At 43.5% G+C, this 27,295-nt stretch overlaps 1 protein-coding gene across 3 annotated transcripts in view; it reads right to left on the minus strand.

Moving 5' to 3' along the window:
- sema5a (sema domain, seven thrombospondin repeats (type 1 and type 1-like), transmembrane domain (TM) and short cytoplasmic domain, (semaphorin) 5A) overlaps positions 1 to 27,295 on the minus strand; it is a 192,829-nt gene that overhangs the window by 70,377 nt on the left and 95,157 nt on the right. For all 3 annotated transcript variants that reach the window (XM_084152038.1, XM_084152039.1, XM_084152040.1), the window contains 5 exons: positions 24,895 to 25,108; positions 22,061 to 22,346; positions 18,152 to 18,287; positions 9,749 to 9,953; positions 6,211 to 6,418 (listed from right to left, as the gene is read on the minus strand). In XM_084152038.1, coding sequence (XP_084008164.1) covers positions 6,211 to 6,418; positions 9,749 to 9,953; positions 18,152 to 18,287; positions 22,061 to 22,346; positions 24,895 to 25,108 — 1,049 coding nt within the window. The remainder of the gene's footprint in view (positions 1 to 6,210; positions 6,419 to 9,748; positions 9,954 to 18,151; positions 18,288 to 22,060; positions 22,347 to 24,894; positions 25,109 to 27,295) is intronic.

A 27,295-nucleotide genomic window follows, 5' to 3' on the forward strand; every position in this document is an offset into this window, starting at 1 on the left:
CATTGTAATTTTGAATTCTGTAAAGTGAGTGTGGAAGAGGTGAAAAACCTATTGTTGTCTATTAACAATGACAAGCCACCGGGGTCTGACAACTTGGATGGAAAATTACTGAGGATAATAGCAGACGATATTGCCACTCCTATTTGCCATATGTTCAATTTAAGCCTACTAGAATGTGTGTGCCCCAAGGCTTGGAGGGAAGCAAAAGTCATTCCGCTACCTAAGAATAGTAAAGCCCCCTTTACTGGCTCAAATAGCCAACCAATTAGCCTGTTACCAACCCTTAGTAAACTATTGGAAAAAATTGTGTTTGACCAGATACAATGCTATTATACAGTAAACAAATTGACATCAAACTTTCAGCATGCTTATAGAGAAGGACATTCAACAAGCACAGCACTTACACAAATTACTGATGATTGGCTGAGAGAAATTGATGATAAAAAGATTGTGGGGGCTGGTTTGTTAGACTTCAGTGCGGCTTTTGACATTATCGATCATAGTCTGCTGCTGGAAAATCTTATGTGTTATGGCTTTACACCCCCTGCTATAATGTGGATAAAGAGTTACTTGTCTAACAGAACACAGAGAGTGTTCTTTAATGTAAGCCTCTCAAACTTAATCCAGATAGAATCAGGAATTCAACAGTAGCTAAGATGGGGCGAAGTATGTCCATAATTAAGTGCTGCTCTGCCTTCGCATCTCTGCATGTCTGGCAGACATATCAGTGTGGATGACGGATCACCACCTCAAGCTGAACCTCGGCAAGACGGAGCTGCTCTTACTCCCGGGGAAGGACTGCCCGTTCCATGATCTCGCCATCACGGTTGACAACTCCGTTGTGTCCTCCTCCCAGAGTGCAAAGAGCCTTGGCGTGACCGTGGACAACACCCTGTCGTTCTCGGCTAACATCAAGGCGGTGACCCGATCCTGTAGGTTCATGCTCTACAACATTCGGAGTGTACGACCCTGCCTTACACAGGAAGCGGCACAGGTCCTAATCCAGGCACTTGTCATCTCCCGTCTGGATTACTGCAACTCGCTGTTGGCTGGGCTCCCTGCAACTCATCCAGAATGCCGCAGCCCGTCTGGTGTTCAACCTTCCCAAGTTCTCTCACGTCACCCGCTCCTCCGCACACTCCACTGGCTTCCAGTTGAAGCTCGCATCTGCTACAAGACCATGGTGCTTGCCTACGGAGCTGCGAGGGGAACGGCACCTCCGTACCTTCAGGCTCTGATCAGTCCCTACACCCAAACGAGGGCATTGCGTTCATCCACCTCTGGCCTGCTGGTCCCCCTACATCTGCGGAAGCACAGTTCCCGCTCAGCCCAGTCAAAACTGTTCGCTGCTCTGGCACCCCAATGGTGGAACAAGCTCCCTCACGACGCCAGGACAGCGGAGTCACTCACCACCTTCCGGAGACACTTGAAACCCCACCTCTTTAAGGAATACCTGGGATAGGATAAAGTAATCCTTCTACCCCCCCCCCTTACCCCCTAAAAAAAAAAAAAAAACATATTGTAAAGTGGTTATCCCACTGGCTATAAGGTGAATGCATCAATTTGTAAGTCGCTCTCTATAAGAGCGTCTGCTAAATGACGTAAATGTAATGTAAATGTTAACAACACTATCAACAAGGCAGGTCCTACAAGCCCTAGTTTTGTCGCACCTAGACTACTGTTCAGTAGTGTGGTCAGGTACCACAAAGAGGAACTTGGGAAAATTGCAGTTGGCTCAGAACAGGGCAGCATGGCTGGCCCTTAAAAGTACACAGAGAGCTAACATTCATGACATGCATGACAGTCTCTCCTGGCTTAGAGTGGAAGAGAGATTGACTTCATCACTGCTTGTTTTTGTAAGAGGTGTTGACAAGCTGAATGTACCGAGCTGTCTGTTTGGAATACTGGCACACAGCTCGGACACCCATGCATACCCCACAAGACATGCCACCAGAGGTCTCTTCACAGTCCCCAAGTCCAGAACAGACTATGGGAGGCGCACAGTACTACATAGAGCCATGACTACATGGAACTCTATTCCACATCAGGTAACTGATGCAAGCAGTAGAATCAGATTTAAAAACAGGTAAAAATACACCTTATGGAACAACGGGGACTGTGAAGAGAAACACACAAAGGTATAGACACACGTATATCTAATCAAATCAAATTTGATCTGCCACATGCGCCGAATACAACAGGTGTAGACATTACCGTGAAATGCTTACTTAAAGCCCTTAACCAACAATGCATTTATTTTTTAATAAAAAAGTAAAATAAAACAACAACAACAAAAAAGTGTTGAGAAAAAAAGAGCAGAAGTAAAAAATTAAATAACAGTAGGGAGGCTATATACAGGGGGGTACCGGTGCAGAGTCAATGTGCGGGGGCACCGGCTAGTTGAGGTAGTTGAGGTAGTTGAGGTAATATGTACATGTGGGTAGAGTTAAAGTGACTATGCATAAATCATTAACAGAGTAGCAGCAGCATAAAAATATGAGGTGGGGGTGGGGGGGCAGTGCAAATAGTCTGGGTAGCCATGATTAGCTGTTCAGGAGTCTTATGGCTTGGGGATAGAAGCTGTTGAGAAGCCTTTTGGACCTAGACTTGGCGCTCCGGTACCGCTTGCCGTGCGGTAGCAGAGAGAACAGTCTATGACTAGGGTGGCTGGAGTCTTTGACAATTTTGAGGGCCTTCCTCTGACACCGCCTGGTATAGAGGTCCTGGATGGCAGGAAGCTTGGCCCCAGTGATGCCTTGCGGTCGGAGACCGAGCAGTTGCCATACCAGGCGGTGATGCAACCAGTCAGGATGCTCTCGATGGTGCAGCTGTATAACTTTTTGAGGATCTGAGGACCCATGCCAAATCTTTTCCGTTTCCTGAGGGGGAATAGGCTTTGTAGTGCCCTCTTCACGACTGTCTTGGTGTGTTTGGACCATGATAGTTCGTTGGTGATGTGGACACCAAGGAACTTGAAGCTCTCAACCTGTTCCACTACAGCCCCGTCGATGAGAATGGGGGCGTGCTCAAACCTCTTTTTTATCCTGTAGTCCACAATCATCTCCTTTGTCTTGGTCACATTGAGGGAGAGGTTGTTATCCTGGCACCACACGGCCAGGTCTCTGACCTACTCCCTATAGGCTGTCTCATCGTTGTCAGTGATCAGGCCTACCACTGTTGTGTCGTCTGCAAACTTAATGAGGGTGTTGGAGTCGTGCCTGGCCATGCAGTCATGGGTGAACAGGGAATACAGGAGGGGACTGAGCATGCACCCCTGAGGGGCCCCCGTGTTGAGGATCAGCGTGGCAGATGTGTTGTTACCTACCCTTACCACCTGGGGGCGGCCCGTCAGGAAGTCCAGGATCCAGTTGCAGAGGGTGGTGTTTAGTCCCAGGATCCTTACCTTAGTGATGAGCTTTGAGGGCACTATGGTGTTGAACACTGAGCTGTAGTCAATGAATAGCATTCTCACGTAGGTGTTCCTCTTGTCCAGGTGGGAAAGGGCAGTGTGGAGTGCAATAGAGATTGCATCATCTGTGGATCTGTTGGGGCGGTATGCAAATTTGAGTGGGTCTAGGGTTTCTGGGATAATGGTGTTGATGTGAGCCATGACCAGCCTTTCAAAGCACTTCATGGCTACAGATGTCAGTGCTACGGGTCGGTAGTCATTTAGGCAGGTTATCTTAGTGTCCTTGGGCACGGGGACTATGGTGGTCTGCTTGAAACATGTTGGTATTCAATCTTAGTCCTGTATTGACTCTTTGCCTGTTTGATGGTTCGTCGGAGGGCATAGCGGGATTTCTTATAAGCGTCCGGGTTAAAGTCCCGCTCCTTGAAAGCGGCAGCTCTACCCTTTAGCTCAGTGCGGATGTTGCCTGTAATCCATGGCTTCTGGTTGGGGTATGTACGTACGGACACTGTGGGGACGACGTCATCGATGCACTTATTGATGAAGCCAGTGACTGATGTGGTGTACTCCTCAATGCTATCTGAAGAATCCCGGAACATGTTCCAGTCTGTGCTAGCAAAACAGTCCTGTAGCTTAGCATCTGCGTCATCTGACCACTTTTTTATTAACCGAGTCACTGGTGCTTCCTGCTTTAATTTTTGCTTATAAGCAGGAATCAGGAGGATAGAGTTATGGTCAGATTTGCCAAATGGAGGGCGAGGGAGAGCTTTGTATGCGTCTCTGTGTATGGAGTAAAGGTGGTCTAGAGTTTTTTTCCCTCTGGTTGCACATTTAACATGCTGGTAGAAATGAGGTAGATTGGATTTAAGTTTCCCTGCATTAAAGTCCCCGGCCACTAGGAGCGCTTTCTCTGGATGAGCGTTTTCCTGTTTACTTATGGCCTTATACAGCTCGTTGAGTGCAATCTTAATGCCAGCATTGGTTTGTGGTGGTAAATAGACAGCTATGAAAAATATAGATTAAAACTCTATTGGTAAATAGTGTGGTCTACAGCTTATCATAAGATACTCTACCTCAGGCGAGCAAAACCTAGAGACTTCCTTAGTATTTGGTTTTGTGCACCAGCTGTTGTTTACACAGACCACCACCCTTGTCTTACCAGAGTCAGCCGTTCTATGCTGCCGATGTAGCATATATCCCGTCAGCTGTATGTTGTCCATGTCATCGTTCAGCCACGACTCGGTGAAACATAAGATATTACAGTTTTTAATGTCCCGTTGGTAGGATAACCGTAATCGTAGGTCATCTAATTTATTTTCAAATGATTGAACATTGGCTAATAGGATTGATGGAGAAGGCAGTTTACTCGCTCGCCGTCGGATCCTTACAAGGCACCCCGACCTACGTCCACGATATCTCTGTCTCTTTCTCCTGCGAATGACAGGGATTTGGGCCTTGTTGGGTGTCTGTAGGATATCCTTCGCGTCCGACTCGTTGAAGAAAAAATATTCGTCCAATACGAGGTGAGTAATCGCTGTCCTGATATCCAGAAGCTCTTTTTGGTTATAAGAGATGATGGCAGAAACATTATGTACAGAATAAATTACAAATAATGTGAAAAAACACACAATAGTACAATCAGTTAGAGGCTGTAAAACGGCAGCCATCTTCTCCGGCGCCATCTCAGCACACATTGTGATATTGTTGTATGTTGGTATTAAACATTTTGTATTGTAGATAGGTAGTGCTGTAATAATGTTTTATGATGTACTGTTTTATATTTTGTTTTATATGTAATGTAAGTGTTTTAATATGTTTGGACCCCAGGAAGAGTAGCTGCTGCCTTGGCAGCAGCTAATGGGGATCCCTAATAAATACAAATACAAATACAAAATGTTTCTGCTGTTATCCTTGGCACTGTGTTCATATCCAGGCCTCTGCTCTGAAAGATCTGGTGCCTCTGTCAGAAACTCAATACGTCTCATTAACATACTCCCACTACAATAGCCAAAGCAGCTGAGGGGACAAGAAGGTAAACCAACACTATATTACATTGGCATCATGCCAGGCCCACTATAATTTGATTAATTAACAAGTAAATAGCTTGTAACAACTATGTAACTACATGCAGTTGTGGAGAAGTAGTGTTTGTGTGTGGGTCTGTGGGTGGGTCTTTGTCTGAGACCTAATCTCTGGTGGACAGATTCTCGTGGAAAGGCGAGAATCTGTCAAGGCTAACGTAGAATTATGTGATTATGAGCAGCAGTAGTTCATGGTTTTGGGTTTTCGTGATTTATTATTTTGACGAATCAGGATTGGGCAAAGGCGGTGCTTAAGCTGGTGCTGTGATTTTCAAGCCCGTGATAAACATTTTCCACTAGATTCCACAGCCACAAAGTCAAAATTGGCTATATCGTAAAAATTAATCAAAACAATAATGTGCTATTTGGCCATGATAAACACGGGTGAAATTAGTGGAAGGGAAAGGTTTGGCTGAGAGTTTCCATTTGCAAGGGAGGACACTTCACTTCCTTCTTTTGCACAAAGGAAATCACAATTGTTAACGGCATTCCCCTCAGAAGTAAAACAGGAAATGACAAACCTTCGCAAGAGAATTTTAACTCTGGGTTAACAAGATTATCTGAAACCTGAAGACTTGTGTTAGCTCCATAAAATAATGTCTAGACTTTAGCTCAGTTGGATAACATATTCTTGGTCACCTGGATTGCACAGCTTTGATACCTAGGAGGTTGTGTGTGTGTGTGTATGTGTGTGTGTGCACGTCTGTGTGTACTACTCACTCTCTGGTCTTGTGGAAGTTGCATCTCATCAGTGGTATCTTGATGACCTGGTCCCTGACCCCAACATACAGCTCACTGCTGCTGTGAAGGATCAGGAGGCTTCTGATTGGCTGTCTCCTCCTGGGCGGGAACAACTCAATCTCATCCAATAGACAGCTGCCCATGGACTGGTTCAGAGGAGACAGGACCTTACGGATGGTACCATAATCTGGAGGGAGAGGAGGAGGAGGTAGATTAAAAAAATGTATTAAATATGTATTAAATAAAGTATTCTTATTTTTCAAAGGGAGTGGATGAGGGAGAGGAAGAGTAACCATTGACTCCATATTTGGCAAAGTTGCAACATCCCCAATTAACTACAGTAGCTTACTCCCTCGGGAAAAGTACACTACATGACCAAAAGTATGTGGAAATCTGCTCGTCGAACATCTCATTCCAAAATCATGGGTATTAATATGGAGTTGGTCCTCCCTTTGCTGCTATAACAGCCTCCACTCTTCTGGGAAGGCTTTCCACTACACGTTGGAACATTGCTGCGGGGACTTGCTTCCATTCAGCCACAAGAGCATTAGTGTGGTTGGACACTGATGTTCGGCGATTAGGCCTGGCTCGCAGTCGGCATTCCAATTCATCCCAAAGGTGTTCGGTGGGGTTAAGGTCAGGGCTCTGTGCAGGCCAGTGAAGTTCTTCCACACCGATCGACAAAACATTTCTGTATGGACCTCGCTTTGTTCATGGGGGCATTGTCATGCTGAAACAGGAAAGGGCCTTCCCCAAACTGTTGCCACAAAGTTGGAAGCACAGAATCGTCTAGAATGTCATTGTATGCTGTAGCGTTAAGATTTCCCTTCACTGGAACTAAGGGGCCTAGCTCGAACAATGAAAAACAGCCCCAGACCATTATTCCTCCCCCAACAAACTTGACAGTTGGAACTATGCATTCGGGCAGGTAGCGTTCTCCTGGCATCCGCCAAACCCAGATCCGTCCGTCGGACTGCCAGATGGTGAAGCGTGATTCATCACTCCAGAGAACTAATTTCCACTTCTCCAGAGTCCAATGGCGGTGAGCTTTACACCACTCCAGCCGACACTTGGCATTGCGTATGGTGATATTAGGTTTATGTGCGGCTGCTCGGCCATGGAAACCCATTTAATGAAGCTCCCGACGAACAGTTATTGTGCTGATGTTGCTTCCATAGGCAGTTTGGAACTCGGTAGTGAGTGTTGCAACCGAGGATAGGAGATTTTTACAAGCTTCAGCACTCGCCGGTCCTGTTCTGTGAGCTTGTGTGGCTTATCACTTCGCGGCTGAGTCGTTGCTCCTAGACGTTTCCACTTCACAATAACAGCACTTACAGTTGACCGGGGCAGCTCTAGCAGGGCAGAAATATGTCAAACTGACTTGTTGGAAAGGTGGCATCCTATGATGGTGCCACGTTGAAAGTCACTGAGCTCTTCAGTAAGGCCATTCTACTGTCAATGTTTGTCTATGGAGATTGCATGGCTATGTGCTCGATTTTATACACCTGTCAGCAACGGGTGTGACTGAAATAGCCAAATCCACAAATCTTAAGTGTTTTCAGACATGCTAAACTCTGCCATCATAGGATGTCTTGATTTACAGATTAGATCAGCATTTAACAGATGACCTCTGTGTTCCAATACTGTAATATGTCATGCAGAGTGCCTCCATTCAATTCCATTTATTCCTGGCAAGGATAGGAACATCCCATATGATTGCATAAGAGACAGAATTTGGAGGCAACTCAAGCAAACATCGTCAATTATACATGTATTCCCTGTGGGGAGGGGAATGTAATTAGATCTAAGAAAGTTGAATTCCTATTCCCAAACACACAGCTTCAAGGTGGTAAAATACAAAAGTACAGTCCTGCCCCGAAGTAGAGTTTTTCACTGCGGCAGCAATGGATGTTTTATTGATCTGGAGGGAAACCGATATCCGAGATACTCAGAAATTGATGACTACACTTGACTAAAAGCCACATGCAAAGAAATGTGGGAAATAGTTTGGATCAACATGCTACAACAGTGTTAGCGTTCATGGCTAGATCCTGCCTAAAAACAGTTTGTTTTGTCTATTTTATACAAAGAGGAATTAAAGAGGCTTTGTGTGGTTTACAATGCCAAAAGTTGGAAAAACACTGTACGACACTACCTAGTCGTTTGGCCCTCTAGTAAAACTATAAGGTACTAGAGAAAGGTCCCAATCAGCGCAGTGCACTAGAGCGCTAATAGCCAGTGATTAGCTATGTATGCTAGCGGTTGCTAATGGCCCTGGCACTGGTTCAGATGTTTTCATTAGGGTCTGGTTAGCGTCCAGAAACCCGTCTGCTCTGTGTGAACCCACAGCTCTCATTCTAAAGCCACATTGATCACACAGACACACTCACGCATGTATAAACACACATCCACACACAATGAGAGTGGAGATACACACATCCACACACAATGAGAGTGGAGATACACACACTCACTCACTCACTCACTCACTCAATCATTCACGCACATTCGAACACACAAACACAATGGGAGCAATGTTTTGTTAGCAGGACCGGCAGATAGACAGAAAAGCCCCAAGGCTAGTGATGCAGAACAGGTGGAGGAGGGATCCAGAAATAACAGGGGCACAGAATGAGACAGAGCATGGCTGTATAAGCCAGCAGTGTAAGAGGGGGTTAAGCCTTCCTGTCCTCTGTCTGGTTGCTGTGTTACATACTTCCTGTCCTCTGTCTGATTGATGTGTTACATACTTCCTGTCCTCTGTCTGGTTGATGTGTTACATACTTCCCGTCCTCTGTCTGGTTGATGTGTTACACACTTCCTGTCCTCTGTCTGGTTGATGTGTTACATACTTCCTGTCCTCTGTCTGGTTGATGTGTTACATACTTCCCGTCCTCTGTCTGATTGATGTGTTACACACTTCCTGTCCTCTGTCTGGTTGATGTGTTACATACTTCCTGTCCTCTGTCTGGTTGATGTGTTACATACTTCCCGTCCTCTGTCTGGTTGATGTGTTACATACTTCCTGTCCTCTGTCTGGTTGATGTGTTACATACTTCCTGTCCTCTGTCTGGTTGATGTGTTATACACTGTACCTGTGTGTTTCTCATTACCACCATGCTTCCCCTTAACAGGCGACTGGTTGTAATTTCATGGTGTTTACCATCTCTCAGTGAGGGATTGAGTGTGTGGAAAAGGATGGTGTGTGTGTGTGGGGGGGAGGGGGTGAATGTGTGTGAGTCTGTGCACGGGATGTGTGTGTGTGTGTGTGTGTGTGTGTGTGTGTGTGTGTGTGTGTGTGTGTGTGTGTGTGTGTGTGCTGCTGCATATGGAGGACACATGGTGGTTCATTGCGATCCCATTAATGTCAGCTGAATGAAAGCTTTGATGTCACCTCAGAGCTACACATTTAATGCCTTCATTCACCTTCCTGAACCACTCCACCATGTGCAGAGTCAAAAGGCTAGGAATCAGATAAACACACACACACAAACACACACACACAGTCCAACTTTACCTGTGGCCAGGTAGATGATATGGAACAGCATGTCTTTGCCCTGCACCACGTCCACAGCTACGTGGGAGAAGCGGATGTTGTCCTCCATGAAGTAAGGGACAGGCTGGACTGGCTGAACCACCTCATTCATCAGTAGGAACTTCTGGGCATCCTGCAGGTTCCTCTCTGTCAGATTCACGTAGGAGCCGTAGTCTATGGTACCACACTGGGGGGAGGAAGAGAGGAACAAAGATAATTTATTTGTGCTTCCCATGACTGTGGTTTTGTATTTTAATGTAATATATATATATATACACACTACCGTTCAAAAGTTTGCGGTCACTTAGAATTTTCCTTGTTTTCGAAAGTAAAGCATTTTTTTTGTCTATTAAAATAACATCAAATTGATCAGAAATACAGTGTAGACATTGTTAATGGCTATTGTAGCTGGAAACAGCAGATTTTTTATGGAATACCTACATAGGCGTACAGAGGCCCATGATCAGCAACCATCAGTCATGTGTTCCAATGTATTTATTTTTCCTTTATTTAACTAGGCAAGTCAGTTAAGAACAAATTCTTATTTACAATGATGGCCTACACCGGCCAAACCCGGACGACACTGGGCCAATTGTGCGCCACCCTATGGGACTCCCAATCACGGCCGGTTGTGATACAGTCTGGAATCGAACCAGGGGGTCTGTAGTGACGCCTCAAGCGCTGAGATGCAGTGCCTTAGACCGCTGCGCCACTCGGGAGCCCAATGGCATGTTGTGTTTGCTAATCCAAGTTTATAATTTGAAAAGGCTAATTGATCATTAGAAAACCCTTTTGCAATTATGTTAGCACAGCTGAAAACTGTTGTGCTGATTAAATAAGCAATAAAACGGGCCTTCTTGAGACTAGTTGAGTATCTGGAACATCAGCAATTGTGGGTTCGATTACAGGCTCAAAATGGCCAGAAACAAATAACTTTCTTCTGAAACTCGTCAGTCTATTCTTGTTCTGAGAAATGAAGGCTATTTCATGCGAGAAATTGCAAAGAAACTGAAGATCTCGTACAACGCTGTGTACTACTCCCTTCACAGAACAGCGCAAACTGGCTCTAACCAGAATAGAAAGAGGAGTGGGAGGCCCCGGTGCACAACTGAGCAAGAGGACAAATACATTAGTGTCTAGTTTGAGAAACAGATGCCTCACAGGTCCTCAACTGGCAGCTTCATTAAATATCTCAGACTGGCCAATAAAAATAAAAGATTAAGATGGGCAGTCTGAGATAAGTGCTTTTTCTTTGCAACTCTGCCTAGAAGGTCAGCATCCCGGAGTCGCCTCTTCACTGTTGATGTTTAAACGGGTGTTTTGTGGGTACTATTTAATGAAGCTGCCAGTTGAGGACCTGTGAGGCGTCTGTTTCTCAAACTACACACTCTAATGTATTTGTCCTCTTGCTCAGTTGTGCACCGGGGCCTCCCACTCCTCTTTTTATTCTGGTTAGAGCCAGTTTGCGCTGTTCTGTGAAGGGAGTAGTACACAGCGTTGTCCGAGATCTTCACTTTCTTTGCAATTTCTCGCATGGAATTGCCTTCATTTCTCATCATTTGGGTTCCTGGATCCTTTCACAGCATTATAAGGCTGCGTTGAGACAATGACTTAGCAATGACCCAAGCCCAGTTTAGCTAATCCCTACCATTGTGACGCAGAGTTGCCAAAATGCTTCAGCAAATGTACATTACAGGGGCGTCAGTAGACACAATATAAGTAACCTAATGTATGTCCCTCTAACTGCCCTGAATGCATCTGCTGATCCTACAGCTATTGTATGCAGTAATTGTGTGCCTAAGAACCAGATTTATACTGTTAGCACTGAGCCGGTGTTCCCGAGGATGAAGGCCACTGTGTGCAGCTCACCCTGCACTAACATAAAGAACATGACCACATCTACTGCTGCTAAGCTTCCCAGTAAAACTATTAAAATAAGTAAGCATGTATGCAGATGACTCAACACTATACACATCAGCTGCTACAGCAACTGAAATAACAGCAACACTTAATAAAGAGTTGCACTTAGTTTCGGAATGGGTGGCAAGGAATAAGTTAGTCCTAAATATTTCCAAAACTAAAAGCATTGTATTTGGGTCAAATCATTCACTAAACCCTAAACCTCAACTACATCTCGTAACGAATAATGTGGAAATTTAGCAAGTTGAGGTGACTAAACTGCTTGGAGTAACCCTGGATTGTAAACTGTCATGGTCAAAGCATATTGATACAACAGTAGCTAAGATGGGGAGAAGTATGTCCATAATTAAGTGCTGCTCTGCCTTCTTAACAACACTGTCAACAAGGCAGGTCCTACAGGCGCTAGTTTTGTCGCACCTAGACTACTGTTCAGCTGTGTGGTCAGGTGCCACAAGGAGGGACTTAGGAAATTTACAGTTGGCTCAGAACAGGGCAGCACGGCTGGCCCTTAAAAGTACACGGAGAGCTAACATTAATGACATGCATGTTAGTCTCTCCTGGCTTAGAGTGGAAGAGAGATTGACTTCATCACTGCTTGTTTTTTTAAGAGGTGTAGACAAGCTGAATGTACCGAGCTGTCTGTTTGGAATGCTGGCACACAGCTCGGACACCCATGCATACCCCACGAGACATGCCACCAGAGGTCTCTTCACAGTTCCCAAGTCCAGAACAGACTACGGGAAACGCACAGTACTACATAGAGCCATGACTACATGGAACTCTATTCCACATCATGTAACTCAGTCAAGCAGTAAAATCAGATTCAAAAAAACGATAAAACTACACTTTATGGAACAGCGCGGACTGTGAAGAGACACACACCCACACACAGGCACACACACAGCATTCGCAAACACATGCTAACACACGCACTCTACACACACACATTTGCTGTATTATTGATTTTGTATTGTAAATATGTTATGGTAGAGTAGTGTGTAGTAAGGTGTTGTGTTATGTATTGTTTTATTGTACGTAAATTGTGGTTGGACCCCAGGAAGAGTAGCTGCTGCCTTGGCAGCCGCTAATGGGGATCCGTAATAAATCCAAATACAAATACAAATACCATCTTTAAAGGGATAGTTTACTCAGACTAAAACTAACATGATTTTCCACCTACCTTGGCTGTAGTTGATTCAAGAAGTCAGTTTTGGGATATTTAGTTTCCTTTTGACACCTAATAGCCATCCTTTGTGACTCATTTCAGGAAACTAGGCGTATGTCGCACATCACTACTTCACAGGAGAGGCATTTGAACGTACATTTTCTTTTACATCAAAATGCGTTTTTTGGCAGAAATGCCTTCTGGAACATGTGAACTTTCATGTGACTTAATAACAAACTTGTATGCCATCTGTAAATACGAATAAAATGTACTGTTAGCACTCTCAGTAACACTTAACATTAAACTGTTCTTGTTCCTGTGTATTTTATTAGCATATTGTTACATAATAATTTTGTAATTGCATTTTAATTGCAAAGAAATGAGCTGAGAGTTTTTTGTAACCACTGTACACATGTAGTCACGAATAGTGACTAAATAAACTATATTTGACTACCTTGAATATTTGAAAATGAACTACAAAATACAACTATTTTCTACCCAGGTCTGGTACTAACTGTATGGTTTATAGTATAGTGAGATATGCATGTAAAATGTATTATAACAACCATTGGGAAATCATCAATAAGAGTTTTGTGCAAAACCCATCAATTTCTCTGACAATAAGTTAAACGATGAATATATTTTACATTTAACAGTGAGAGATGACGCTCTGCACTCAGACACACTGACCCCAGCCTGATGGTATATTAACTGTTAATACACAGCAACATGATTCACCATGATCTATGACTGCTGGATCAATATATACAGTTTAAGAGAAGAGGGAGATATTTCTCTAGACAGATAGATCATTAACTATTCAATCAATGGCCAGGGTGTGTGTGAGTAATGATTTCACATGAAGGAGTGGAAAGATCCATGTTGGTGAGTGTGTATTTGTGTATGTGTGTGTGAGTCTCTTTCTCTGTGTGTGTGTGAGTGTGTGTGTGTGTGTGTGGGGGGGGGATAGATATACGGGCAGGCCATTTTACATCAATGCAGGGCTGCCATAAATCCAAAGCTCGTAAATCGAATCCTCCAACATTGACAAATACTTGATGAAGATGTCACCGCAACCTAGATAAAGTGTGCTGCGCTCCAACAGTGAAATGTGTGCTTGTGTGTGTGTGTGTGTGTGTGCGCACATTTATGTGTGTGTATGTGTGCACGCGTGTGTGTGTGTGTATCAAATGGTGCAGCTCAGAGCAATTCCCCCTGAGCCTGGAAAAGGCTGGTTTACACACACACACACACACACTTTGTCCTCTCTAACATGGCCCTGTGCAGACCTACACAGCCACAGTGGGCAAGGCTTTGGTAAGATACTACAAACCAGAGGAAATTGGTTTCCATGCAGGCAATTTCTCCTAGCCTCAAGTGTAAACTGACTGGAATCTGGGTATGTGTGTGTGTTTCTTCATGTGCAAATATGTGTGTCTATCAAGCGTAAAACTCGCTGACCAAGTCCACCTTAGGCTTTTGGTTACATGAGTGATATGGAACATGTGTGTCCAGCCGGCCGTGTCTGTAGTCGTGTGTGTGTCCCCCACTGGCTCCCCCAACCCCCTGAGAAAATTAAATCACATTCAGACTGCTGTGTGTAGATTAGCCTGTATGCCATCTGCTAAGCCTGCTAGCCCTTAGAGCTACTATCCCTTCCAGTCATACACCATTCTCTCTGTGTGATAACTAAAAAAGCACAGAGCTTTAAAGCTTCCAAATCCTCCCTCTGTTCCAAAGCCCTATGGGGTCAAGCCACAGGAAGTAGGGGTACTGAGGGTGCTGCAGCATCCCTTGAAAAAATTGAAGAACAAAAAAATATTAATAAAAATAAAATGTTTTTTTCTCACAAACGTAGTGCACTGGGCCGTTAATACACTGAACAAAAATATAAATGCAACATGTAAAGTGTTGCTCCTATGTTTCGTGAGTTGAAATAAAATATCCCCGACATTTTCCACATGCACAAAAAGCTTATTTTTTGATCAAATGTTGTCCGTTAGTGAGCATTTCTCCTTTGTCAAGATAATCCATCCATCTGAAAAGTGTGGCATATCAAGAAGCTGATTAAACAGAATGATCATTACACAGGTGCACCTTGTACTGGGGACAGTAAAAGGCCACTCTAAAATGTGCAGTTTTGTCACACAACACAATGCCACAGATGTCTCAAGTTTTGAGGGAGCATGCAATTGGCATGCTGACTGCAGGAATGTCCACTATAGAGCTGTTGCCAGAGAATGTAATGTTCATTTTAAAGAATTTGGCAGTACGTCCAACTGGCCTTACAACCGCAGACCATGTGTAACCACGCCAGCCCAGGACCTCCACATACGGCTTTTTCACCTGCGGGATTGTCTTAGACCAGCCACCCGGACAGCTGATGAAACTGTACAACTGAAGAATTTCTGCACAAACTGTCAGAAACCGTCTCAGGGAAGCTCATCTGCGTGCTCGTCTTGACCTGACTGCAGTTCGGCGTCGTAACTGACTTCAGTGGGCAAATGCTCACCTTTGATAACCACTGGCACGCTGGAGAAGTGTGCTCTTCATGGATGAATCTTGATTTCAACTGTACCGGGCAGATGGCAGACTGTGTGTATGGCATCATGTGGGTGAGCGGTTTGCTGATGTCAGCGTTGTGAACAGAGTGCCCCATGGTGGCGGTGGGGTTATAGTATGGACAGGCATAATCTACGGACAACAAACACAATTGCATTTTATGAATGGCAATTTGAATGCACAGAGATAGCGTGACGAGATCCTGAGGCCCATTGTCGTGCCATTCATCCGCCATCATCACCTCATGTTTCAGCATGATAATGCACGGCCCCATGTTGCAAGGATCTGTACACAATTCCTGGAAGCTGAAAATGTCCCAGTTCTTCCATGGCCTGCATACTCAGCAGACATGTCACCCATTGAGCATGTTTGGGATGCTCTGGATCGACATGTACGACAGCGCGTTCCAGTTCATAACACGAGGTCATCATTATTAACAGATTTGTGAGGAGATTGAGAGAGAGAGAGAGAGAGAGAGAGAGAGAGAGAGAGAGAGAGAGAGAGAGAGAGAGAGAGAGAGAGAGAGAGAGAGAGAGAGAGAGAGAGAGAGAGAGAGAGAGAGAGAGAACAAATTAATGAGAGGAGGGAGTGTACATGGACTCTGGGGCTTGCTCATCAGCCCTACACACACACACACACACACACACACACACACACGCACACAAACAAACACACTCACAAACACAAATGCATAACCACCCATACACATAACCACATGAACTCACACACTTTGTGTTGTATGTGATTATGTTTGTGTGTGTTGGTTAATTGGACAGAGTTGTTGAGGTGATAAAAGCTCTCAGAATAACCAGGTGAAAGCCTGAGTCCATGACGGCTAGATGTCCACCAGAGCTAACTGTCCATGGGAAACAGACACAGGCACGGTCGTCCATCTCCATCTCAGATGTAAGATCTTAATTTGATCACTCTTTTGTTGCTGAGAATATTCCTGCACAGCAGGAAATGTAAACTTAGTGTATTTGAGTTTTAAAAAGGCTTCTAAAGTTTGTAATTTCCAATTAAAGAATTCAGACTTAATTTGCTCTAACAAAAAATGAATCAACCCCTTCAGAAATGTCCATTAATTATAATCCACATAATAATTCACATTTTCTGTTGATGCAGGATTATTTTCCTGCTGTAGCAAACTGGCTCAAATGAAGATCCTATATCTGTAAGGCACTGACCTAAGTCATACATCTGTCTTGTCATACTATAGTAACTATTAGCCAGATTTGTCATATTCAAAAGGTCATATTCAACTTTAAAAACAGATCTCTCCCAAACCATTTCCCAATCTGATCCTGTGCCTTGCTTAACCCTGATAGAACAACTACCTAGCTGAGCTCATGGCTCAAGGCCTTGTGTCTACTATAGGGATAGAAGATTTCCCTGTGAGCTGAGTCGGCGACCATATTGGAGTTCCTTACCTGAAAGTCAGGGTTAGGGTTGGGGTAGGTGTATATTTACCTGGAAGTCAAGGTTAAGGCCGGTGTATACTTGGTCTAATGACATGTCTGTAGACAATTAGAATGTGACAAGTGTCGCTGGTCAAAACAACATTTAATTTATACTCTGGTGGAACGTCTGTAGACCATCGCTGCAACTGTCGGTTTCCTTGTTGCACAGACATGAAAAAAAGTTAATGTCTCTGCGACTGTCACAATGTCCATTGTCGTGGTTACTGGGCTGCTACAGCAACAAGACCAAATCCATCTGTGACAAGACAGTGCAGTAGTTCTAAAATCCTCAGATAGAATGACCTACTTTTACTTAGTCACAACCACAAGCTACTTTCTGTAAACTCGCCATCATTACCTTGTAATTAATGATGTTGTTGTGGTGGGTTTATTTTCCTGTAATAATTAATAAAAAGTAGCTAAAGTTAAGTCATTGTCAGCTAACAAGCTAGTAACGAACCAAAACATTGTTTAGAAAGTTGCTGTTAGTTGCCTTGCTTGTGTAACAGTGTTGCTTCCGTCCCTCTCCTCGCCCCTACCTGGGCTTGAACCAGGGACCCTCTGCACACATCAACAACAGTCACCCTCGAAGCACCGTTACCTGTCGCTCCACAAAAGCCGCGGCCCTTGCAGAGCAAGGGAAAAAACTACTTCAAGGTCTCAGAGCGAGTGACGTCACCGATTGAAATGCTACTAGCGCGCGCCGCTAACTAGCTAGCCATTTCACACCGGTTACACTCACCCCCCTTTGACCTCCTCCTTTTTCCGCAGCAACCAGTGATCCGGGTCACGGCACCAATGTAACAGTGTTGCTTCCGTCCCTCTCCTCTCCCCTACCTGGGCTTGAACCAGGGACCCTCTGCACACATCGACAACAGTCACCCTCGAAGCACCGTTATCTGTCGCTCCACAAAAGCCGCGGCCCTTGCAGAGCAAGGGAAACAACTACTTCAAGGTCTCAGAGCGAGTGAAGTCACCGATTGAAATGCTACTAGCGCGCACCGCTAACTAGCTAGCCATTTCACACCGGTTACACTTGCTAGGTTGACATTTACTTAATTCATTTTTAAATGGATGGGTTTATTGGTGTTCAAATAGAGCAAGTATGCTATTTGGAGCACCGGGCTGCTGATGCCATGCATAGGCTGTCGTTTTGTGTTTATACTTTTTCATAACGAAGACGATAAGTTTGATGTCGGATGATAATAGAATGTTCATGATGTCACTGCGACAACTGTCTACAGAGATGTCGATCGACCAAGGTAGGTGAGTATTTACCTGGAAGTCAGGGTTAGGGTTAGGGTAGGGTAGCCAGGCGGAGCGAGAGTTCTCCTGATACTTGAAGGGACCTCCAAACACCTGGGTGATGGCACTGAGGTTGAAGGCACACACTGCAGACGCTGCTATGCTGTTCCTGAAGGGGGAAGAGAGGGATAGCGATATTCACACCCCTTTACTTTTTCCACATTTTGTTGTATTACGAAGTGGGATTAAAATGTTTTAATTGTAATTTTTTGTCAACTATCTATACAAAATACTCTGTAATGTCAAAGTGGAATTTTTTTCTTCTAACATTTGTAAAGAAAATCCTGAAAAATAAAACAAGAATATATCTTGATTAGATAAGTGTTCAACACCCTAAGTCAATACATGTTAGAATCACCTTTGGCAGTGATTACAGCTGAGTCTTTCTGGGTAAGACTCTAAGAGCTTTGCACACCTGGATTGTACAATATTTGCCCATTATTCTTTTAGAAATTCTTCAAGCTCTGTCAAATTGGTTGTTGATCATTGCTAGACAACCATTTTCAGGTCTTGCCAGAGATTTTCAAGCAGATTTAAGTCAAAACTGTAACTCTGAGACTCAGGTACTTTCACTGTCTTCTTGGTAACAACTCCACTGTAGATTTGGCCTTGTGTTTTAGGTTATTGTCCTGCTGAAAGGTGAATTCATCTTCCAGTGTCTGGTGGAAAGCAGACTGAACCAGGTTTTCCTTTAGGATTTTGCCTGTGCTTAGCTCCATTCTGTTTTTTTTAATCCTGAAAAACTCCCCAGTCCATAACGATTACAAGCATACACATAACATGATGCAGCCTCCACTATGCTTGAAAATATGGAGAGTGGTACTCAGTAATGTGTTGTATTGGATTTGCCCCAAACATAACACTGTGTAGTCAGGATAAAAAGTTAATTGCTTTGCCACATTTTTTGCAGTACTACTTTAGTGCCTTCTTGCAAACAGGACAATTTTTTTAAATATATTTATATTCTGTACAGGCTTCCTTCTTTTCACTCTGTCAATTAGGTTAGTATTGTGGAGTAACTGCAATGTTGTTGATCCATCCTCAGTTTTATCCTATCACAGCCATTCAACTCCGTAACTGTTTTAAAGTCACAATTGGCCTCATGGTGAAATCCCTGAGCGGTTTCCTTCCTCTCCGGCAACTGATTTAGGAAGGATGCAGGTATCTTTGTAGTGAGTAGGTGTATTGATACACCATCCAAAGTGTAATTAATAACAGCTCCATGTTCAAAGGGATATTAAATGTCTGCTTTTTATTTTATTTGACCCATCTACCAATAGGTGCCCTTCTTTGCGAGGCATTGGAAAACCTCCCTGGTCTTTGTGGTTGAATCTGTGTTTGAAATTCACTGCTCGACTGAGGGACCTTACAGATGAATTGTATGTGTGGGGTACAGAGATGAGGTAGTCATTCAAAAATCATGTTAAACACTAAAATTGCACACAGAGTGAGTCAATGCAACTTATTATGTGACTTGTTATGACATTTTTACTCCTGAACTTATTTAGGCTTGCCATAACAAAGGGGTGGAATACTTATTGACTCAAGATTCAAAAAACATATTCCACTTTACATTATAGGGTATTGTGTGTAGGCCAGAATGTGGAAACAGTCAAAGAGTGTGAATACTTTCTGAAGGCACTTGCGAAAGTATTCAACCCCCTTGGCATTTTTCCTATTTTGTTGCCTTACAACCTGGAATTAAAATATATTTTGGGGGGGTTTGTATCATTTGATTTACACAACATGCCTACCACTTTGAAGATGCAAAATATATTTTATTGTGAAACAAACAAGAAATAAAACAAAAAAACTGAAAACTTGAGCGTGCATAACTATTCACCCCCCCAAAGTCAATACTTTGTAGAGCCACCTTTTGCAGCAATTACAGCTGCAAGTCTCTTGTGGTCTATAAGCTTGGCACATCTAGCCACTGGGATTTTTGCCCATTCTTCAAGGCAAAACTGCTCCAGCTCCTTCGAGTTGGATTGGTTCTGCTGGTGTACAGCAATCTTTAAGTCATACCACAGATTCTCAATTGGATTGAGGTCTGGCCTTTGACTAGGCCATTCCAAGACATTTAAATGTGTCCCCTTAAACCACTCGAGTGTTGCTTTAGCAGTATGCTTAGGGTCATTGTCCTGCTGGAAGGTAAACCTCCATCCCAGTCTCAAATCTCTGGAAGACTGGAACAGGTTTCCCCTCAAGTATTTCCCTTCATTTAGCGCCATCCATCATTCCTTCAATTATGACCAGTTTACCAGTCCTTGCCAATGAAAAACATCCCCACAGCATGATGCTGCCACCACCATGCTTCACTGTGGGGATGGTGTTCTCGGGGTGATGAGAGGTGTTGGGTTTGCGCCAGACATAGCGTGTTCCTTGATGGCCAAAAAGCTCAATTTAGTCTCATCTTCCATATGTTTGGGGAGTCTCCCACATGCCTTTTGGCGAACACCAAACGTGTTTGCTTATTTCTTTCTTTAAGCAATGGCTTTTTTCTGGCCACTCTTCCGTAAAGCCCAGCTCTGTGGAGTGTACGGCTTAAAGTGGTCCTATGGACAGATACTCCAATCTCCACTGTGGAGCTTTGCAGCTCCTTCAGGGTTATCTTTGGTCTCTTTGTTGCCTCTCTGATTAATGCCCTCCTTGCCTGGTCTGTGAGTTTTGGTGGGCGGCCCTCTCTTGGCATGTTTGTTGTGGTGCCATATTCTTTCCATTTTTTAATAATGGATTTAATGGTGCTCCGTGGGATGTTCAAAGTTTCAGATATTGTTTTATAACCCAACCCTGACTTTGTCCCTGACCTGTTTGGAGAGCTCCTTGGTCTTCATGGTGCCGCTTGCTTGGTGGTGCCCCTTGCTTAGTGTTGTTGCAGACTAACTGATTATGTGACTTCTGAAGGTAATTGGTTGCACCAGATCTTATTTAGGGGCTTCATACCAAAGGGGGTGAATACATATGCACGCGCCATTTTTCCGTTATTTATTGTTTAGAAAATTTTGAAACAAGTTATTTTTTTCATTTCACTTCACCAATTTGGACTGTTTTGTGTATGTCCATACATGAAATCCAAATAAAAATCCATTTAAATTACAGGTTGTAATGCAACAAAATAGGAAAAACGCGAAGGGGGATGAATACTTTTGCAAGGCACTGTATATGGCTAGCATTGTGTCTGCTGACTGTTAATGTCCAGTCTGTGTTTTTGTCCTCTAAATACACATCTGTCCCTACCAGTTAGTGTCTATAACACAGACTCAGATACTACTGTGAGTGATGGTGTAAGGTGACTATAAATTTAACACCGGGCTTCAATTAAGATGTTCTGCCTCTGTGGCTAAGTGTATGGATCGGGCCTGACGGATAGCTTTCACTTTTCAAACTGTCACTTTCCACAAGAGCATGTCTCTTCTAAGATGTGAGAAAATAGAATATGAGAGAAATTAGTATAAAGTCCAACTGTGAAACTGAACGTGTGTGAATGATGATAGTATGTATAATATGACTGTTCATTTTAAGATGTGCCTGAAGTATACTTCAGTGTTTTGGCAACTTCAAGGTTTATCGACCATTAAAAACTGGGTAGTTCGAGCCCTGAATGCTGATTGGCTGACCATGGGTATGACAAAACATTTATTTTTACTGCTCTAATTACGTTGGTAACCAGTTTATAATAGCAATAAGGCACCTTTGGGGTTTGTGATATATGGCCAATATACTCTGCGTTGCGTCGTGCTTAAGAACAGCCCTTAGCCGTGGTATATTGGCCATATACCACTCCCCCTCGGGCCTTATTGCTTTTAATAATACAATCACTAGGCAGAATATACCCTCTGTGTGTGTATGTGTGTGCGTGTATAGTATGCGTCTCACACTTACACATTAGTAGTGAAGATCCCATAGAGCAGTTCTAACTCTGGCAGGTAGAACGTCCCCTGTAGTTCATTATAGTTGAAAGGTATCTCCCCCGGTCGAGAGCAGTTCAACCGCGCCTTCATGAATGTAGTCCAGGTGTCCTCCAATAGGAAGCGGCCCCCAATGTCGTTCTTACAGACCCGGGCGGCGCGCGAGAACACGGTCCGACCGCAGTCGTGTTCCACCGCGTTCTCTCGGAAGAAGAAGTAGGTGAAGTTCCCGATGTCGTAGGAGGAGACAAAATTAGGTTCTGTTGAAGGAGGAGACTAAGTTAGGTTGTATTGAAGGAGGAGACTAAGTTAGGTTCTGTTGAAGGAGGAGACTAAGTTAGGTTCTGTTGAAGGAGGAGACTAAGTTAGGTTCTGTTGAAGGAGGAGACTAAGTTAGGTTCTGTTGAAGGAGGAGATAAAGTTAGGTTCTATTGAAGGAGGCAGAGGGCAAGAGAGAGAGAAAACAGAGTAAGCAAGATATGGAGATGAGGGGAGGATTTGGCAGAGATCAAAGAGAGCGATGGAGAGAGAAAATGAGGATGAGAGGGGACATGTAGTGAGTGAGAGAGAGAGACAGCGAGAGAGAGAGAGAGAGAGAGAGAGAGAGAGAGAGAGAGAGAGAGAGAGAGAGAGAGAGAGAGAGAGAGAGAGAGAGAGAGAGAGAGAGAGAGAGAGAGAGAAAGAAAGAAAGAAAGAAAGAAAGAAAGAAAGAAAGAAAGAAAGAAAGAAAGAAAGAAAGTAAGAAAGAAAGAAAGAAAGAAAGAAAGAAAGAAAGAAAGAAAGAAAGAAAGTGAGATGAAAAGAGAGACACAGAGAGAGGTACAGTGCATTCAGACCCGTTTACTTTTTCCAAATTTTGTAATGTTACAGCCTTATTCTAAAATTGATTAAATTGTTTTTTTCCCTCATCAATCTACACACTACCCCATAATGACAAAGCAAAAACAGGTCACTCTACCATAAAGGCTTAATTGTTGGAGTGCTGAAGAGATGGTTGTCCTTCTGGAAGGTTCTCCCATCTCCACAGAGGAACTCTGGAGCTCTGTCAGAGTGACCATCGGGTTCTTGGTCACTTCCCTGACCAAGGCCCTTCTCCCCCGATTGCTCAGTTTGGCCGGGTGGCCAGCTCTAGGAAGATTCTTGGTGGTTCCAAACTTCTTCCATTTAAGAAGGATGGAGGCCATTGTGTTCTTGGGGACCTTCAATGCTGCAGAAATTTTTTGGTACCCTTCCCCAGATCTGTGCCTCGACACAATCCTGTCTCGGAGCTCTACGGACAATTCCTTCGACCTCATGGCTTGGTTTTTGCTCTGACATGCACTGTCAACTGTGGGACCTTATATAGACAGGTGTGTGTCTTTCCAAATCATGTCCAATCAATTGAATTTACCACAGGTGGACTCCAATCAAGTTGTAGAAACTTCTCAAGGATGATCAATGGAAACAGGATGCACCTGAGCTCAATTTCGAGTATCATAGCAAAGGGTCTGAATACTTATGTAAATAAGGTATTTTCAAAAAAATCAAAAAATCTGTTTTCACTTTGTCATTATGGGGTATTGTGTGTAGATTGATGAGGAAAATAATTTTTGAATAAGGCTGTAACGTAACAAAATATGGAAAAAGTCAAGGGGTCGGAATACTTTCCGAATGCACTGTTTATGACAGTGAGTTCTGAGTGATTGACTAGGGGTCCATAGGAATGTGAGGTAGAGCTGTGAGGTAGAGGTGATTAGTATTAATAAATGATGGCATTGTTATTAATGACTTTGTGTTTCAATAGCAACATTTATTATTCATCCAGGGAAACCCTAAAGGTTAGGATGAGGTAAAACACTGGTGTAGTGTAATAGTTGTCAACCCATCTAAAACTGCTGACCTTCCTATAGCACTTATTGACGAGCTGTTCATTTTTATGTATGACATTATTGGACCTTAACCACACGCTTTATCCTTCCTGACAGTGATTTAATTCACTTTTAAATGAATGAGTTTTTTCCCCTTATTTGCTCTTTCAACCCCTCTTCTCCTCTGCACCTTTGCACAGCATCACAGGAGAAAAGAGAGAAAAAAATCAATTTGCCATAAAATTAGTTATTAAACCTTTTCTCAAAGGTTGCCGCGGCACTATGTATGTGGTGGCTTTTAATTTATTTTTTCAATCTGGCTTTAATGTGAATCAGATAAAATCCTGACAAGATAGCGATTGACCTGCTCTTTTAGAGCGAGTGAACGACTGAAGCAGCGTATTCAATCAGCAGCCTTGTTCCAGGTGGGGTGTGCTCTTGAACTGGGATCCACTGAGCTCTTCAGACCAACACCCTGATTTCATTGTTTCAGTACCAGATAGAAATGTCACTTTTATGTCCTTCAAAAGGAAAGAACGAAATATGTTTCAAAAAATATTTTTTGAAAATAAGTTAAAGACTTTGGTCCCTGCTGGGTTAATTTTCTTGCAGAAAACCAAAACCAAAAAGTGTGGATATGTTCTTTGTCATCAATACACTGCATGGCAGTGACAGACATTCGTATCATTGACATTTTTACACTTCCTGTATAAACACCACCAGCTTACTTCTACCCTTTCCCCACATCCACCCCCTTTCTCCTTCTATATGAACCACTTTTCCTCCTCTCTATATCTTTACTGCTTATCCCCCTGCCCCCTTACCACCTTCCATTTCCCAGCCTACAATTGAGCCATTTGGAGTTGGACTAAGCAGTGCATTATTGGAAGCAGCTGCCTATCCTCGACTGCCTGCTTCTCTACCCCTACTACCCTTACCTCTACCCAGTACCCCATCCTACCATTGAGCCATTTGGAGTTGTACTGTGCAGTGCGTAGAGGTGGCAGCCCCCCCAGACTGCGGTAGATAGCTGGGTCTCTGCCAGAGAAGTCCATGGCAGTGGCAGCATAGAGCTCTCCACTGGAGGTGATCAGGGCGGTGGAGTTATGGAGAGGGTTGTAGGGACAACGGGCCATCCCACTGATCTGGTCATGGATCTCTGTCAGGTTGGTCAGCTAGAGGGGCGGGGGAGAGAGGGGGGAGAGGGGGGAGAGGGGGAGGAGATGAGGGGCAGGAGGAGGGAGAGGGTAGAGGATGAATGTGTTTATAATGTACACAAATGAACACAGGAGTGGAGAGAGAGGGAATGTTGGAGTGCACTTAATGCATTGATATCTGCACACATCACATGATTTTCAACTCCCCTCCCCTCTACTTGACTGGAATATGTCACTCCCATACAAACATTGATTTGTCTCAATTACTGTGAGTTGCAGCAGAACGATCACACAATGAGACAAGGCTAAACATTGAGCACTTGGGATGTTGCTTGGTTACCACAGAACCAAGGGAGAGATTTGGAGTTTGACTTGAATAATTGATTATGATAGTAAAAGTTCAAGTGAAACAGGGAAGTCACAATGGGCAGCATTTATAGTTGGTATAGGCAAAGCAGTGTGAGTGCAGACTGTTTTACAAATACTTCTATAGTAACCGCATTCATCTTAAGATAGCTAGGTGAGATAACCACATATCACAGTCAAATAAATAGGATACAAACATTCCATTCCAGCGAAACAACGGACATATATCATTTTGTAAACAAATCTGAGAACAGTACTATTTTACACACACATTAAGGTACCCATAAGCAATCATTTCTGATGAAAAAACACAAATGATAAAAATTGGGGGATATAGCGTTTGGAAATTAAACTCTTCATTTGGACAGACCTCAGATTAGAAAGAAGGATATGGAAACCCACAAACAATAATGCCTGTGAAACTGCTGTTTCTCCTCTAGGAAGAAACCTGTCTCTTATCGGGTTTTTTTCCTGTAAGAGAATCTTACAGAACCCTAGCTCAAATCCTACCTTTAGCTATCAGGTTTGGATACAAAACCAATCCCTGGAGAATCAACCGAGGTAAAATAGGCAACCTACAGTCTACCTACGCAGTTCCCAGCATACATCAAAGAGCTCTTAAGGCCATATCTATGTGGGTGGGTATTGCTGGTAATTAGCTATAGCATCTTTTTAGGCAAGAATATGACTCTTCCCACAGACTTTATAATCAGCTTACCCTATCCAAAACCACACACTAAGAACAAGAACACAACATCTGGAACAGGACCAATGCTAATAGAAAACCTCCATCTTCACTGTACTTCCTGGAGAAGTTCATGCACTTGTTATTCCTCCTAGTTTGGTTGTTCTAATGACTCTAGCGGACATACATCTGATTTCCTTGATAAAGCATTATTAAACCACATCAGTGACTTAGGGAAAGGCTTTCTGTTTTCACAAGCAGCTCAATGCGAAGCTCAGAGCTCAGACGTTTGGTTTGTCTGCCTTTGAAAGCGAGGCCAAATCCAGCTCTCCGCGTTTAAAAATACTTAACACCCCGACCTACACTTGGCCCTAAGACAGTGCACTTGTTCCCAATAAAAACCCACCCAGCATAAACTGAGGCAACAGCCTTGAATATGTTTAAGAGCTGGAATGTACACAGTGTTTTCTTTGCCAATATGTAATTATAACTCATGGTGTAACTGTGAAGGAGAGATGCTTAGGGCAAGGCTTCCACCTCCATTCCTATCAATCTAAACTGTGAGTTTTTTTTTTTTTTTTTTTTTTACATATATAAACCATCATTCTGTACTTACCATTTATGGTTAACCACATACTGTTGTAGAAATGTATCTTTGTTTCAATGGAAACCCTTCCAATTAACTTTAAATGCTTACCAATTCACCAATTGGGGTTCTGCAAGGGTCAATTTTAAGGCGGCTATAGTTTCTTTCCCCCACGCTAACCATCCCATTAAACTATGATGCAACCCTACACATTTACTCACATCGACCCAGGTGTGTTCTTAACTGCACATCCTGCCTGACGTGCAGAAGATCATCAGCACAGGAATATCTAACCATACAGAACACAAGCTTTGTCCGACTGACACACTGAAGCTTCTCTCTAATGCTGGCTTGAGTTTCAGGTTAATCAATGAGAGATGGACTATCCACTTCCTTAAAATATGTGATGCTCATTAATAAAACAGCCTAAGAGTGGGTCACTTTGTATAGATTTATTAGAGTGGGTTGATTTGGACCACTGTTGGTTCCGTCAACACATACTACCTCCGCTCCGGGCCTTCGGCCTGACCCAGCTCGACCCAACAAGTGTCACTGTGTGTGGGCCTGA

Source organism: Coregonus lavaretus (assembly GCF_964263955.1).
Source record: "Coregonus lavaretus genome assembly, chromosome: 34".
Classification (NCBI taxonomy): Eukaryota; Metazoa; Chordata; class Actinopteri; order Salmoniformes; family Salmonidae; genus Coregonus; species Coregonus lavaretus.